Raw genomic sequence first — 17196 nt, 5'->3', positions numbered from 1 at the left:
CCAGTAGTAAAGATGCAGGTTTTAATTAAGCTTGGCATACGACCCGGTTTAGCCGGGACAGTCCGATTTTAAGGCCTTGTAATGGTGACGTGATAAACGCGACAGGTTCACTGCAGCAAAAGCCGCACAAAGACAAATGTTAGACCGGCGGTTCTTTTCTCCTTCTATACTGCTAAACTGTTAGTTCGCATTGCCTAATTCTTATGATTATTTCCTTAATGAAATTGTACATGGCGATTATTTCGACATGTTTAGATTGTTTAGGTCTCATGTAGACTATTTTAGATCTTATTCTGTCGTGGTTATTACTGCGTAGGAGATATTATATGACGGTGGTCTTAATACTATGGTATTATAGATTATCTGATTTAGATGCTGTTGCTTTGAAGGTCTTATTGTGCTTTGTACTTGAAAGTAGGGTGGAATTAATGAGCTAAGCTTAACAGGAAAGTAAAAAATAATTTTTACATAACACAAAATTTTTCCTTTTGCTCGCGGCGCACCTGGCAACCTTCCATGGCGTACCAGTGCGCCGCGGCGCACCGGTTGAGAAGCGCTGACATAGATTCTTGCGAATGAGTTATTTAATACTGTAAAAATAAGATTACCAGTTACATAAAACCCAGGCTTTGCCATTTTTTATATTATTTATTTTAAGGCAATCAGTATGTTATGACTTTAATTTAATTTGTTATGCTGAAAACCCGCGACATTTATCGATCCAGAATTACTAACAAGGTTACACTTTAAGTTGTTACAGCAATTATTTAGACTTGTGTAATATTCAACCAAATAATACCGCCACCAAACTGCGTCATACGTGAAAAAAATCCTTAAAAAAAAAATTGCTTAACGGTGACCGGTTTGCGACGGCGCTCGCTTAACATGCGCTTACGACTTTCTTTTTTCGCTCGCTAGAAAAGAGACAATTTTTTTACAGAATTTTCTTTTCATTTTACCGACTCGTCTGGCGTCTTGCTTAAGAAGAAGCAGTATGAGCTACGTTGCTCTGTCTCTCTCCTTAAGATACCATGTCAGCGACCTAGCGGCTAACATGTGAGATTATGTGGTGGTCGACCGACCGACCGACCGGCCGACAAACTTTCAAATTTATATATATATATATATGTTTTCGTTCCCTAATTTAAGGCCCATAGTTTAACATACCAAAATAACACAAAAGAATATCTCCCAACATCCAAAATATAATCCGTCTTAATAAAACTATATTATCCCCTTTAAAAAAATTGGACCTTCCTCAAAAAGATATTTCTCAGTACCCGCCGGATAATAACCATTGAATTTTTTTTACCCACCACACACAAAAAAGAACCTAACCTCAGCAACCTGACCACAAGAAAAATATTTCCTAACACCCCCTGGAAAAATAATTAATTTATGTTAAAAAAATTTGCTTAACAGCCTTACCAACCAAAAATGAATAGTAAAAAGTATTAGGCTACTTAGTTTTGAGAAAGAAACGCTGAAATGGCTAATTTAAAGAGTTTTTAAATTTTCTAAGTTTTAGAATGGAAAAATCCAGGACAAATTGGTTAACCCGGCGAGCCACCGGAACAAGGCCTCAAAATCGGACTGTCCCGGCTAAACCGGGTCGTATGGCAAGCTTAATTAAAACCTGCATCTTTACTACTGGTGTACGACTACGTACTGAAATAGTGAATGCGACACAACACATCTGATTGTTACTTGTTCTATGACGTCACGGTAAGACTTATTTTTCTGAAGCCATCTCTAAAAAAATTATTGGCAGCCGTCTTAGCTAAAAGGTTGGGAAACCCTGCCCTAGTTTCATATTGGTGTCCACGTTATGATGCGCAAAAGACACATTCTTATTGACCGATTCGTTATTATTTCCCTTGCTCTAAAGTTGGTAAATATAACCGGTACTGCATAGGATTTTTCTACCAACGAAACAAAACAATAGCATAAGGTGTACACTGTATACAGTTGGTTAACAAAAATTACATCGCACTGTAAAAACAGTCAATAGCGTTTTACGCCAGGTAACCTCGACTACCGCTAGTTTAAAAACTCCAGAAACATTTGTGAATCCTGGAAATGGCTGGACCACTAATTTAATAGTTGTTGGTCATATTTTCTGTCTTTACATATGGACAAAACCACACAAAGTTAAGCTACGTAATTTTATTTCATACTGCGAAAAAGCAGTCGAATATTGGAACAGAGGAATGTGAAACGAATTGCAAAACCGCGCCAAGTTTTAAACCAGGGCGGAAAAATCAACGATACAAAGACATGTAAATTTTTTGAAATCTGACAATACCAAGTTAAGGTATAGACAGCCAAGCATATATACAAACATTTCGAAGAACCAACCCGAAAAAACAACTACCAACGCAAGCACTCAAAGCATACACAAGTGCGCTATATACATTTAACTAGTAGCAAAGGTATAAATTAACGGAGTTACGTTTGGCTGACAAGACTTTAAAAGTTTAAGCAAACGAAATCAATTTCGGAAAAATAAATTATTGAACTTTCGCATTGTTGAAAACAATTGGGTAAAGACTAAAACAAACAAAAAAATGCAATACGATTTATCTAACCTTAACTCGCTATTTTTGTTTATTGAACAGTAGTTTCTAACAAACTTAATAGGATCACACAAAACATAACGCGTTAAGTAACTTAGCAAATATACAAGCCTTTAGGTATAGACGAGCTTTGAGCATCATCATTTAAGCACGAAAATGCATTACAACAAATAACACCGTATTTACAGAGTACGGCGATCAGTGATAAATAACTTCGACCATATGTCACAATGGTGTTATTGGAAAAAAAACAACACAGTAATGAATTTTTAGTGTTGGCGAACAGCCAACCGTTTTGCAGACGATAAGATAAAGCAGCTTGACAAACACACAAATAAAGGTCGAAAATTTAATGACCAAAAAAACTTGTCTTGGAACAAATGGAATAAGGAACGAACTAAAACTGTGCATTGGAACTGCTGGTAAAGAATGGCAAGTGTCATCAGAGCACCGTAACATTTTTTCAGTTACGTCAGTATAGAGCAAAGAGAGTAGTTTCGGTTGTCTTAGCAGCTTAGAAATCTCTGTTTGTCGCAACAACAATAAAAATTTGGCTTTACGAGATAGATTTCCAAATGGTCGGGTGTGGGAAGGCAAATTAGTATTACGGGCATTAAGGTATTTTGATTTGATATAATTTTATGCATAGTTTTTGCTGCTAATCGGTTTCTAATATAGGAGAGGTATCGAATCGTTATTTAGCAACATTGGTGATAAATTTTAATCAACTTTACAAGAACGAAAATAGCATTTCTACTTCTACAAACACATTTAACAAGGGCAACAGCAGTGGTCAAGTTTGTTTTGTCACAAAACATGCTATTTAGTCATTGACAATGAGTTAAGAGTTTATCCAGTAAAAAATATATAATTAAAATAAAATCTAGCAAACTATAGAACGCTGGTGTTTTTTTAATTTGTAATAAAGACGAAAGTGGGTGACTGGGGGAGTTTAGTGGGCGTGGCCGCTCAGGCCAAACACCGTCTGAAAAGAGCCTTCGTAGAGAGCTATAAGCAGCATAATCGAGATTCCCATGACAAAGCCGACGTTTTGGTAGGCGAAGCAGAAAAGGCCGTCTTTCTTCAGACTTGATTCCAGCATCTGTGGGAGCTGGAACGACAGATACATTCGCTAAGCTGGTAACTTAAACTCAAAAAAGAAGAAGTAGATATGTCAAACCAAACAGGACACAGAACAAAACGATCCACTTTATATCATTTGTTAATATATATAATTCTGCGCATTTGGTAAGCTTGTCATCTAGAGTAAACTACGCTTAATTGACACACACCTGGCACTAAACCCGAGGTAAACAATTAATAGATGGCATTCGGTCAATCAAGCAAAACATAGACTACAAAATAAAACAAGTTTAGCTACGATCTTGTAAGGTTCTATCTAAGAGACTACCGATGTTCAAAGAAGAATATCATAACTTCGGGATTCGCAATTAATTCTGTCGTTTATATCGGGTAATTGGTACCAGTAAAATTTATTATAAAATCATTTAATGCAGAAAGTCGCTCCTAATTTTTAAGTTTATGTATAAGTGCAACTTGGCGGTGAAAAATTGGTGCTTACTAGTGGCGCTGTGAATAAAATGTCATAGGCTAGCATAGGAGAGGGAAACCTGTAAAAGACCACGAGTCACATTTCTTGCTTGGGTAACCGCAAAAACACACCTTACATCAGGGCAGAAATGAATATCACTATGCTTCCCCCACTACTATATATGACACGTTGATATGCTACTTTAAACCACAAGGCGACCTACCATGTCGACAAGAGCCACATATAGAAAGCCACCAGCCGTGACAGCGAGAATCCAGAGTTTCACTGACGTCGTGTATTCGCCAATCACCATTCCTGAAGAAAACAGTAAAACTGTTGCGTTACCAAAAAAAACCGCCAACCATCGCTGTACCTTTAACGCCTAGGATTCACGCGATTTTTTATCTAAAGTAAAAGAAACGCTATTCAAATAGATATTTTTGTATCTAAAGGGATTGACTAGACAGGAGCTTCGCGTTCTCAAGTCTGTAAAATGTTACAAAGTTCGTTTTACCATTAGGGCAAAATAATATCAACAAAGTTGTTAAGCCACTTTTTTTCTCCAAAAAACAATTTTTTTTTACAGTTTTCCAAGTAAAAATATATCTAGGACAGGTGATTTACAGACCTATTGTTGGATAACCAATGAATAGGAAAATCTAATATACTAACTATTTTGGCTGAAATGCATCTCCAACATATGATCATGGAGGTGACAGTTTTCTATGGTATAACTTTTTATCGAAATCATGCGCCTAATGTTGAATAACTTTGTGCACCTGAATGCTACTAAGGACAACTATGTACGTGCTTTGTATGGCAACAGTATTTTGACGTTTCACGATGTAAGTGTAACTATTTAACCACCTAAATGAGTATCAAAACTTTTAAATGTTTTTTGGAAATTGTAACAGTCTTCTCGAGCCTATTATTAACTCGAACGACTTTCTATAGAAAGCTTCTGTATTATACGAACCTAAGAAAATACATGGGAAAATATTATATTTTATAAGGGCAACTTTTCATCTACACTCTACAGTACACTGTGAACTTTTGTCCTTGCCTTGCGCATGGTTTTTGGTTGCGATTTTAACTTCTTAAGTTTCAACAAACAAGAAGCAATCCAGCCTACCGATAATAACGCCAAAAAAGGCCAGACAGGCGCACATCCCGTTGTAGAGCAACGCCTGCTTGATGGACATGCCCGCGTTGATGAGCACAGCAAAGTCGCCCAACTCATGCGGAAGTTCGTGACAGAAGATAGCCAGGGAGGTGCTGAGACCGGCCGGTATGCTGCTGCTGAAGGCGGCACCTGAACGTTAAAGGAAATGAACGTTTGAATTTAGCGTTTGGTTGTTTACTTTTACTGCCTTCATAGTGCGAAGAGCCAAGCCTCGCTTTAACTCCCTATAAAGGAAACGCGCCAGCGGGGATCCACGATGTAAATTGAACAGCGTCTAACCACGTTTTTCGCATTTTTTAAGCCCACGCAGAATTTACTTAGTCGCTTCTAAACAGCTCAGCATAAATTGTCAGTTGTTGACCCGGAGAGTTAAGTGTGATTTCAAATGGTTTCACAGTGCGTTTAAAATAACTTATCGTTGGTACATTGGATTGGAGCGACACCTTGAAAAGATGATCTGGAAATTTTAGCAACCAAAACAATAATGCATTCAATTTATTACAAATGGGGAAAACTAGAATAAATGCGTAAGGTGCTTATGATTGGCAAACCTCTTTTTGAAAGGTAAAAACTATTTAAGCGAAACCGTTCTAATTGGATATCGGTGCCAAAAGCAATTTCAAAAAAGTGGTAACATTTTCATAAATTATGTAACTGTACATAATAATGCCTGGACTGACAGACATAAAACGGCTCAACTATGTACATTTTTAGCACACTTCACACTGTAATAAATGTTTTAATAATTTAGAGAAAGGGATTGGGTACAGGATGTGCGGATTTTGAAAATAAATAGCAAATCCAAATTTTCAGATATAATATTGTGCGTTACTTGCCGTTACACGATATCAGCACACATAGAGTCTGTGGTCTAGAATAGCCAGATAAGCTTATGTGAATGTGGTTACCGCTCGATTTTGTCGATGGCTTCAGGCATTAGCTTGTGTGTGAATGCGAACAGTAATTTCCAAGGAATGCCAAATATTTTGTAGAATTACTGCAGTTTGAAGCGCTCCCTTTTAGTACACAAATGAACCTTTATGTTGCATAGCTCCGGCATTCTAGTCGAACGTTAAAATAACTATTTCTTTGCATGTTTGGTTTTTTTAGTGCAGTTGGTGGTCATACTTAACATTTCACTTTAATAAAATGCAGGTCAGGAGTGGACGCATGTGCCATGGTGCGCGCATGCATATGAAACACTCACCAATAGCCAAACCGTCACTGAAGTTGTGCAGGCCGTCGCCCATGACAATCATCCAAGCCATGTCCTTAATACCAGAGTCAGCTGCGAGATCAGGGTGGTGATGATGGTGTCCGTGGTGGTGTTGGTCATGTTGATTTGCTTCGTCGATAACTGCAAAGAGTGGCAATTTAATAAAATTAGTATTTTATTTAGAATACTTTATAAAGAAAATGACCTTTAAAGTTTTTTTAAAGTAAAAAAGTGATTTTTGACGATCTTTTTAAGTAAAATTTACTTTGAAAACAATTGAAGTTTGACTTTTACAAGACATCTTGCTATATAACTTTTTGTTCTTGTACAAACTGACCTATTTTGATTTCTGGAACTACAACGGATTCCTCAAGAACGCCTGTAAAGGAAAAGGGCATGAACCACAGCACAAACAAATATTAATGACTAGGGTCATTATTTTATGACCTGTCAAAACAAACATTACATTAGGAGACTAGCAAGTAACAATTTAAAAAATATTACTAAATTAATCTTACCACAGTTTGCTTTTCCACTTGCTTCACACACTTTATGATCACAACTCTATAGAAAAGAAATAAAGAATTATAAGTACAAAAAAATTCTGAAAAACAATACAAAGAATTTCTGAAAAAAAAATTAACAAAAGTTACGCATTTATATAGTGGCTTGTTTTTAAGGCTGTTTAACGTTCAGTTCTTATTGTTTAAAAATAACACAGATTAAAATTTCTTCAGGCAGAATCTTACGGGACTTACTCTGGCAGATGGGAAGCCACTGTCACGTGATTCCAAAATCACACCATCGTCATAACTTGACATAGCAACATCTATTTTACTTGGCTGAAGCAGGGTATCTAACAACACAAAAAGTGATAAAGACAACCTTGGTATATCAGATGCTTTTTTATGCTGATAGCGTTAAGTATCACGATATGATCCGATTCACATGACGCCATTACTATGCCAAAACAAATAAAATAGATTCTAGATTAAATTACAACGCCCAAAGACTATTTTCACCGGGCTATGAGGCAAAAATTTTCAGCGTCAAGAAGTTTAATTATCATTAGTTGTCAACCTACCACTTTCTTAATGAATTTTATAGTCGAATAAAAATAAGCCGCTAGCCCGCTATATTTTATTTCATTTCATTTACGGCGGTTAAATGCAACACATTGTTGTAAGTTTCCCAAGTACCAAAACTGCCTTTGAAAAACAAATAGAGTTAAACAATCGCCAAAGGTAGCACTTGGCCTTCAGGTTTTGCAGTGGAGTATATTTGACATTAGCGATTTTTGCTTTGACATTGTAGGACGCCATTTGGTATCAGTGCCAGAATAACACAACGGGTACTGGACATGCCTATCTGTTTATGAAAATATTTAAAAACAGGTAAATTTGTAAACCACACCTTTGACGCCAGGTTCACTGGACATAAAGTCGCCGGAACTTTTGACTGGAGACACAACTGTAAGGTCGGAGGGTGAACTGACTGGCTTTCTCTTTTTTTGCTGAGCAAACAACATAGAATAGACAGATAAATTAAAAAAAGCGAAAACCCACAAGTCCGCAACGTACTGGTTTTAAATGTTTAACACACTAAATATCTCAACATCATCTAAACAAAATGAGACGATCCAAACACAAATATACAAAAATTCTTTCTTACAACCATAAATAAAATTGCTATTTATGGGGAACAAACTAAAAAATATTTCATACCTTGCGTTTTCTTATAAGACCCATCACACTTTCAAAAACGAAAAATACGTAGATTCCAATTACTGCTACAAGACATTTCATGACCTTTTTCTGTTCCTCCTCCACAACCCCTTCAATACTGTGGTCATGACCCTCGTGCCCTCCAGCCATTGCCTTAACAAAACAAATATGGAAAGTGAATTCACATTTTTGAAAGGATTACCACATTGAAAGGTATTAATTAGAAAGTTGCCTATGCTTACCATGGAGCTTACCATGGAGACTGGAATAAGTTCAAATAAAAATATGAAAAGTGTGCAAAATATTCTGTTATAACCTTCTTACAAAGAAATTGCGGCTTACGCATAACATGAAGCAGTTGAAATAGGGCAAACAATAAAAAAGCTAACTTTGTCAATTACAGCTTCTTCAACAAAGAGAAAAATATACGCTTTTAATTTTCTTACATGGGGCAGAAGATGCAGTAGTCCATCACCAATCAAAGTTCCAACTGCAAGAGCGACCAGAAACGAAAGGAGGCGGTGGAAATAAACCGAATGTTTCATCAAAGGCACAATCATTATGCCAATAACGCTGAGGAGGCTAATGAGGGCCACTGAACCAATTGCTATGCCCCAAACTGAAAGTTAAGCAAATTGTTTTAAATCCCTAGACCAAAGTAGCCAAAAAGTCCAATGTGGATGATGGTTTTAGTTTATTTTAAAATAATCTTCAGCTGGAACTTTACCAACGAAATTTGTAAAAAACAACTATTATTTTAGGTTTCATACAAACTCTAAAATTGTTGGTAGAGAATGTAGATAATAATTGCTTTAACTATAGTTAAAAAAATTTAATCTAAATATTTTACTACACCCAAAACTTAGGAAAATATTACTTTACCTTTCCCACGATCTTCACTAGATGGAGAGCTTGCATGGCTTCCATGATCATGCACTAAACAAATGTATAAAAAATGCTTTAAGAACCATATAGTGGCCATATCGAAAGGTAAAAGTACAGCTTATAAAAACTATAAACTAATCACTCTGGTGTCATAACTTTAAATACCTGTATAAATAAGCACATACCAGGTTTTGCACAATCTTCTTGAGAAAGATCATACAAAAAGCGTGGAAGTAGCAACCAGAAATCAGTAAGCTTTAATTCAGCCTCTTTTTCTCCAGTGTGTTCTTGCATTGCATCGTTTTCAGATGTTAGGCACTGTAAAAAAATGAGTGTGTCTGAAACAATTCTGAATGGCAGCAGACTGTGAGTCAAGCTGTGTGTCACTTTATTTTATGTTATTCTCAACAATATTTATGTTAGATTTTTTTATAACTACCCCACCTTAACTGAAACACTTGACTTATTATAGAACTTTTATGGTTATAGAAATATTATTGTGGCCATTATGACATTAAACTGGAATTTCCTACCAGAGAGTTAAGAACAACATCTGGATCAGTGTAGTTATCTGCATACAGGAAACTTTCATCATAATCGTCATAGAATGAATACAAGTCACTTTCTTCCTCCTGTGATTTGCCTTCTTCAATGATTCCAACTTGAGTTAGAAAGTGTTTCAAGTCTGTATTGTTGATTTCAGGGCCGCTCCTAAACTCGTCAAACATGGCTTCAGTATAAGCTAACATGTTGTGCAAGACCTGAAAGGAATAACAGACTTATTTAAAACACTAATTAACATGTAAATAAAAAAACATTACTCATTTAAACAATGAAGTATAATGCTTGGAGGTTTAGTTAAAAGGTATTAAAAATACTGTAAGCCCATTATGTTAAAAATTAACGAAAAGTTATTTGAAACGGTCTAAATGTTATCTACTTCTATATGAGCTTTTAAAAACTTACTACTTCTACTAAAACAGTGTTTGGCTACTCATTCTGAGGTTAAAAGGCCACCCTAATACAAATTATGTTGTGATTGTAAAACATCAAAAAATAATGGGACAAAGTAAAATATACCCTTTTCGATGCATTGAATTGAAGTGTACAAATACCGCCATCACATTGACTCTTGAAACCTGGCACTTGTGCAAGTTCTAATTGAAAAAATGTGTAAAGAAAAAACTTTTAGCGAAACATTCAGCATAAAAATTTATACAATTATATAATTAAACAAATTTTATCTTGAAAAGGCCTTAATGCTTTGAACTTACAGTAAACATTTACATTGAATGTTAGGTCTACTTAGAATAAAGACAGTATGCCAATCAACCCAACAGCTACCATTTATGCAGGTGTGGTATTAAACAGATATACTTTTCAGATATAAATATATATTTTTATGGTGACAACTTTCCACCTTAATGTGACCATTTTACTTTTAAATAACTTACCTTGACTGCCAGTGATCGAACCAACCGCAAAAAGGCTAAGCAAAATGTATATCAGGTGGCTTTGCCCCAAAAAGAAAAACCTACAAATTGAAATATATTAATTAAAAAAATGATTACATAATTTGGAACTGTTGTTTGGCGATTATAACTCTTAAATATCTAGATTCTAAAATATAACAGCCTTATGCTTTAAACTAGATAAACAGCAGGATTTATTCCACATTTTATTATATCTAATTTTATAAAGTCTTCCCAATAGGAATCTTACATGAATATATTTATAATAATAACATATGATTTGCAAGGAAAGCATTGGTCCTAATGACTCTTTAGTTGGTTAACTAGCAATTGTTGTAATCTCGAACAATTAAATTGTAAAATGTGGCAAAGTTTCTGTAATGCCACAAGAAATTAGATGTTTTTAGTGTTCCTTTTTATAGCGAGTGTTCTATTTTTTAAAGCTTTATTTCCTTAGCGGACTAGATTCGCTGGGGTAGTCAATATACTGTTAATCAATGTAACTGCCAGTAACTAAAATTTCCAACAGTTACATTTATGGAGGTATCAGTTCATTTAAATTAAAAAGCACATTATAAAAATAAGTTTATTTTAAACTGACCAAAACAATAGCTTTGAATAACTAAGACTATGCAATAAGCCTCCACAAATCTAAAGACAGTACAACAATGGTAAAAAATACTCACAATGGATTGTTCTTCACATGCATTGGCCATGATTTTTCGTAAACTGCAGAAACTTGTGCTAAAGTTAAAAAAAGCAATTGAGATATATTTAAAAAAAATTAAAATATTAATGCCATATTGAAAAAATCGGGTCTCCGAGCAGTTGCCCCCTCAGTTATGAGTGTAGCTGCGCATTTCAAGGAGAATCAGCTTTATTTCATTTTGTATTAGTTTGCCATTAGCATTGTTTACCAGCATTGGTTTTAAAAATTATTAATTTCACTTTGGTTCGATGTTTAGTATATATGTATATATATATATATACGTTAAATGTTCTATAGTTTCCTCAATTTCCTATTCCCGGTGACAAACTGGCAACTAACGCCTAAAAGCTTTACCTTTAAGAAAATTTTTGAGCTATTGTTTGCTTATGGAAGGTACGGTCCAATTTGGTGACACAGTTTTCAAGCGCTATATAAATAAAACTTCTCACAAATCACAATACTTCCCAGCGTTGTACGATGCATGAAACTTTAAATTCAGTTAAAACCTACTTTAAATCTGTTGTTTTAAAAACATACAACACTCTATTATGTACCTAATGCACCACCTTTTACATAAAATGTTTTGCTGAGAAGCCCAGTGTTTTTAAGATTTATTTTTGTATGAGGTCATGGATGACATAACTTTTTAACGTTATCCATAAAAAGGCAATAAACTTCAGTATGCAAGCTGTCAAATAGTTTGTTTATATCGGGACTTTTCCATTTTTTGTGCGGCCCTTCACCTTCTTCTAGATATTTTCCCTAAATAAGGCTATGAGTGTGCATCATGTTGGGACTTTTGCTCAATCAGTTTCCTGTTTGCAGTGCAACATAGGCTGCCCCGCTACACTAATGCAGATAAACTGGAATGCGAAAGCATCTATCACAAAACAATTTCATTCATGTTTTACTTGTGTCACGTTATGATAAAGAATTGTTTTGCAACAATTACACTAACACTTGTCTGGTAAGGGCTTGTCACACATATTGACTTAAATGTTATGTTTAACAGCTGGTATTGAATTAAGGCTGTTAATTAAATAGTACTCAACCGGTCCGTATGAGAAAGGCGACATTGGAATCGCTGAAAAAGTTATTACCGAATCCACAAGTAGACAGCACTGACAAAATTGCAGCAATTGCAGCCTAGTAGCTCATTAGTTTTTTTTAGTAAAAGCTGAAAATATGTATTAGTGTTTCTTTGATGTGCGGCCCTTCTGTAAGCATTACATTTCCTAACTGGCCTGTGTTTTAAAAAGGTTGCCTACCCATGGTTTATATAACCAAAGGTTTAGGTATTAACAACTGTTCCAGGACTGAAATCGCATACACCTTTTGATGCTACTTCCGCTAGTTATACTTTTAGGTAAACCAAGACCAGTGGTTGGCTGTGGGCCGCTGCCCAAATATGTTTTTTTGTTTGTTTTTAGTTGGCCGTAAGCTACTTTTTTAATAGCTTAACCAGGTTTGTTTTATAGTTGTAAGCCACATGCCAGAATTTTATTGTGCTGATTATTTAAAAGTTGGTGTGGCTATTTATGGCTAAGAGTTTTTTATCCCGATTCATTGTTGCATCAAAGGGCCATCAAGGCATGGCCCCCTATACCAGTGGTTCTCAACCTTTTTCAGCTAATAGACCGGTGAAATTTCAAAACAAATTTTGCGGACCGGTGGCCCTTTAAAAATCAAAATCAACCGAAAATAATTACGACAAAAGTATGCAACTTAAAAGCAAAGACTGGAAACTTCAATTAAATTAGCAATTTTCTTCTGTTTTTCTTATATCATAAGTGGTATACAAAAGTTTTTCACATACAACAATCTTAAAGTAGAAGACTTCAACGACGTATAGCCTACTTATAAACAGTTGGGCACAACAATTGTAAGATACGGTAAGTCCAAAGTAGACAATTAACTTTATGTTACGTGACAATGCTGCAAATTACGGAACTGGCGAAGTTCTTAATTTGGTAAACAAGCTTTTAACATCTTGCAATTGATACATTTGGACCGGCGGTTGAGAACCACTGCCCTATATTATACTTTGTTCCAAGTTGAACTATGGAAATATATTTTGTTTCTCACATTTTTTATATGGCATCTTGCATGGTGTGATTCATATACTTTTTAGTCCAATTTATCTTAATTTTGACTGTTAATGTTGTAATTTTAAACAATATTTGTATCTCCTTATGTGCCTCATGCAGTATTCATCCTTTTTGAAATTTTGCCGATTTAAAACAAATTAACTCATTTTTAAAGCGATGCACACGATTTAATGGGTTTTAGTAACATTTTGGGAAACTACTTCGCTTGAGATCAAAGGTGTTTTTTAGATTAATTGTATTATACTGTAACATTGTGACGTCATCCTAAAAATTTCCACGCCCCCTCGCAGAATGTAAACTTCACACATTTATGGTATATAATTTAAAAACTAATTTAATAATACCTAATTAAAACCTGCACCCTAACTTTAGCATTGATTTATTAATTATCTTGGATTAAGCACAAACCTGGGCATAAATTGGGACAATTAATAAGACCTAAAGAAACAATATCTTAAGCTTATTTATCTATAACAAAATAGTATAACTTTTAATGCTAAATAAAAAGTAATATCTAAGATGGAATAAGTCCTAAACCTGTTGTAATTAGTTCTTTACTTATCGGATCCAGCCTAAATAACACCTAAAACAGTACGGAGAGGGTATGGGATGATAAGGTGCCATTGGTCGGACATATTCTGTTATGGTATAACCTTTCACAACCTAGTTTAAATGGCGCCACTACTGAGCACCCAACTGTTTACTCCTGTTTCAGGTTTGGAGAGTGTAGTTGACAAGGTAAAAAATAGGCTTTATATTATTAGGGAGTTAGTGATGAAGTAAGTCAAGGGCGGGCAAACTGCGGCTCGCCGGTAGGTTTTTTGTTGCTCTACTAGTTGAATAGTAAAAGGCTACCAAGTTTACCATTTATGGACATTTCTTTTCTTTATTTAGACCAGCATTTTGTTTATGATGTCACACTAGACATAGAATCCAAAGAGTTAGTTCACAGAAGACTGATATTGATAAATATTGTGCGTGTTATTTTGTTATTAGCCGTATTATTATTGTGTTGATTATATTCCATTTTGTCATATTCGGATTCTGTCTTTCCATTATTTACCGTTTTTGTATTGAAATAATTTGAGGCTCTCTGGTACTTGGATTTGCTGCAATTGGCTCTTCCATTAAATACATCTGCCCACCCCTGAAGTAAGTGCTTGTTTTGTGGCTAGTGACTATTGTTTTAAGTTATTTATAAAAATGAATAGTTCATGACTTTGTAGTCTTATGACCGTTTATAAAACAGGTAAAACATAAAGTCATTGTTTACTTTTTAACAGAAATATATATTTCGCCCATAAGGAAATGAATCATTTATTTGAATAAATCATTCGTACGAATTAAAAAACTGACGAAGCCTTATAGGCGAAATGTATATTTCTGTTAAAATTTAATAAATGATTTTATGTTTTACCTGAATTTATAAACAAGTCTTAAAATTATCATACAAAAACAAAAATCTTTCTTTTACATTTTATTGTCTACGGGAGATTCCTTACTTCCTGAAATGTTTTAGCTTAGTTAGTGTAGGTTTTAAAGCATTGTTATGTCACACATAATGTTTTAGTAACAGTGGAATAATTCCTAAGTAATATATATAATTGGGAAAATTAAATTTATTGATTTAAAGCTGGATGCCATCTGATCTCAAGCGTTAATTAAAGAGAGACTCCTAAATAAATAAAATACAAAGTAAAAGTTTGTAGGAAACAACCTGTCACCTATTTTACACAGATTAAATTACACAGAAGTAGAAAATATACCTTTAATTTTTCTCTAAAATTGTTAGGTTTGCATTGCTAAAGAAACAAATGAACTTCAACTGGTCTACAAGCTGAAAATTTTATTAGAGCAATACTTGTCAAAGAGTCAATTGTTATTTGTCCGTCTTAAAAGTGGTTTATATACAGTAAGAGGTATGCTGGATGCACAGAATGTAGTTTTACTACGCTGACATAGATCTTAACAAATTCAAAACATCTTTTAATGCTACCCATCGTTTAAGAAACGTTAAACATACGTTAATCACATTTTTAGATGGTTTGGAAAAACTTACCCAAAAAATGCTTACAATCTAATCCGGTAAAATCGAACACCCAAACTATCCCAATGCTCGCTAATTGATTATAATATTAACTTCAATGTCGTTTAGGTGTACTAGTAGAAGATTTTGTCAAAGCAATAGCTACTTCTGGTACTTACCCATCATTTTTCACACGGAACGTTCGTAGTGCCGGGTAAATCTTGAGAGTGCCGTGTGCAAAAGAACAACAAATTACGGGCTCGTAGTATTTATAGGCCGCTGGTGGCGCCAAACGAATAAAAACATTTTTTGTCAAAAAATTTAACCGTTATTTTAGTATGATTGGTATCCTATTTTTTATAATATCTATTTTTTAATATGAAATATAAAAAAAATAGGCGACAAGTGTCGCAGTAAAAAACAGGCAGTCGAACAAAACCCAACCAAGATATTTATAAATCGGTTTGTACTTCTTTTTTCCGAAAGTAACCAAACCTGAAACGGTTTTGGCAACATTTCAAAGATTCGAACCGAAACTGAAGCAAATATGTTGAAAACAATTAAACCCTACCTAACCTAGTTATATTTACTCTAGCAAACTACATATTAAAAAATCACATGTGTTTGGCGATCCATGTATGAAAAAGTGTTCAGCATCAACAAGCTTAACCTTTTTTTAAGATGGTTAATTATATTGTACATATAAAACAGGGTTGGATCCAGGTTTATGTTTTCGGGGTCATGGATGTAGCGTTCGAAAGTTATTTTTCTATCTTTCTACACTGCATTGTCAAACTTGACGTCACAATGCACGTGACCGTTGTCCACTGACGTGTGACCAACACCCGGACCGAGCGTGATCGGCGTTTTCGCGATTAATTCTAATCTTCTTATATATATAAAAAAAGAAAGTTTGTCGGCCGGCCGTCGTCGGGAGACAGACAGAGCAACGTCGCTCATATTGCTCCTTTCAAGGAAGTCGCCGGGCGCGTGCGTAAAATAGAAAGAAAGTCATGTGCTCTCAGACAGAGAAAAAATTGTTTCTTTTTATGTGAGAAAGTCGCGCATCTCAAGCGAGCGCCGTCGCAAACCGGTCACGGGCAATTTTTATTTTTTAGGCGTTTGTTAGCAATTCTGGATCGATAAATGTCGCTACATATTTTGCTGCTGTGTATAAAAAACCGTGTGGAAAGAATAATTTAATTTGAATCCTTATAAACAAGGTTGCCATCGACGTGGACCCAAAAATAAGGACAACCTATAAATTAGATTAGCATTTGAAAAACGTTTTTGGACATGCATTGTATTAATACGATCTGTGTCATATCACATTCTATACTTCTTGCCAGAAACATCTGCTCCAGCAATTTATGAAGGTTTTTGGTTTGTTTTTTGGTCTACTCCTGGCAATTTTGCTTGTAGAACGCTATTAAAATATCCGACACATAACGCGATCGACCAGGTGAAATGCGGCGATCGCACGGTTGATCGCGATCGAAGTGTTGGTCCCCCTGCTTATAGCTTTACTGATTTAATCACAGTGTCGACTGCACTGCCCCATTACCAACCACTTCGCAAACAATGCTGCCTTCGTCGCACCCTATTCTACTGTAGCCTAAACGGCAGTAACCTTGTACTGCTGTTTACTAAAAATGTCGTCGGCTGCTGTATCGTCGTACATTGGTAGCATAGTTTCCTAGAACTGCTTTTTTGAAGCTAGCCTAGTACCCTATTGATTTTTATCG

The 17196-nt window shown here is 35.1% G+C and overlaps 1 protein-coding gene across 2 annotated transcripts; it reads right to left on the bottom strand.

Moving 5' to 3' along the window:
• Positions 1-2161: 2161 nt before the first annotated feature.
• On the bottom strand, positions 2162-15684 carry LOC146145201 (zinc transporter ZIP10-like). Of its 2 annotated transcripts, none has more exons than XM_083389445.1 (17): positions 15631-15684; positions 11295-11352; positions 10591-10670; positions 10217-10293; positions 9670-9897; positions 9322-9454; positions 9134-9187; positions 8698-8870; positions 8252-8404; positions 7941-8040; positions 7286-7383; positions 7046-7091; positions 6865-6906; positions 6519-6668; positions 5261-5440; positions 4352-4443; positions 2162-3687 (listed from the first exon to the last, which is right to left on the bottom strand). In XM_083389445.1, exons 1-17 carry the CDS (start codon positions 15635-15637, stop codon positions 3529-3531), a joined length of 1830 nt encoding a protein of 609 aa, XP_083245571.1. In that variant the 5' UTR covers positions 15638-15684; the 3' UTR covers positions 2162-3528. The 2 variants fall into 2 exon arrangements, with proteins under 2 accessions (XP_083245571.1, XP_083245572.1); XM_083389446.1 differs by lacking the exon at positions 15631-15684 and adding an exon at positions 15485-15601.
• Between the last annotated feature and the right edge of the window lie 1512 nt (positions 15685-17196).

Source organism: Ascidiella aspersa, chromosome 5 (assembly GCF_963924565.1).
Source record: "Ascidiella aspersa chromosome 5, kaAscAspe10.2, whole genome shotgun sequence".
In the NCBI taxonomy this organism is placed as follows: Eukaryota; Metazoa; Chordata; class Ascidiacea; order Phlebobranchia; family Ascidiidae; genus Ascidiella; species Ascidiella aspersa.
The sequence above is the reverse complement of the archived record's forward strand: the minus strand, read 5'-3'. Positions and strand labels throughout refer to the sequence as shown.

Coding starts and splice junctions, on each gene's coding strand:
- LOC146145201 (XM_083389445.1), bottom strand. Junction 4,444..5,260: donor CTTTTTTGGCGTTATTATCG/GTAGGCTGGATT, acceptor TGTTTTCTTCAG/GAATGGTGATTGGCGAATAC. Junction 3,688..4,351: donor ATGTGGCTCTTGTCGACATG/GTAGGTCGCCTT, acceptor CTGTCGTTCCAG/CTCCCACAGATGCTGGAATC.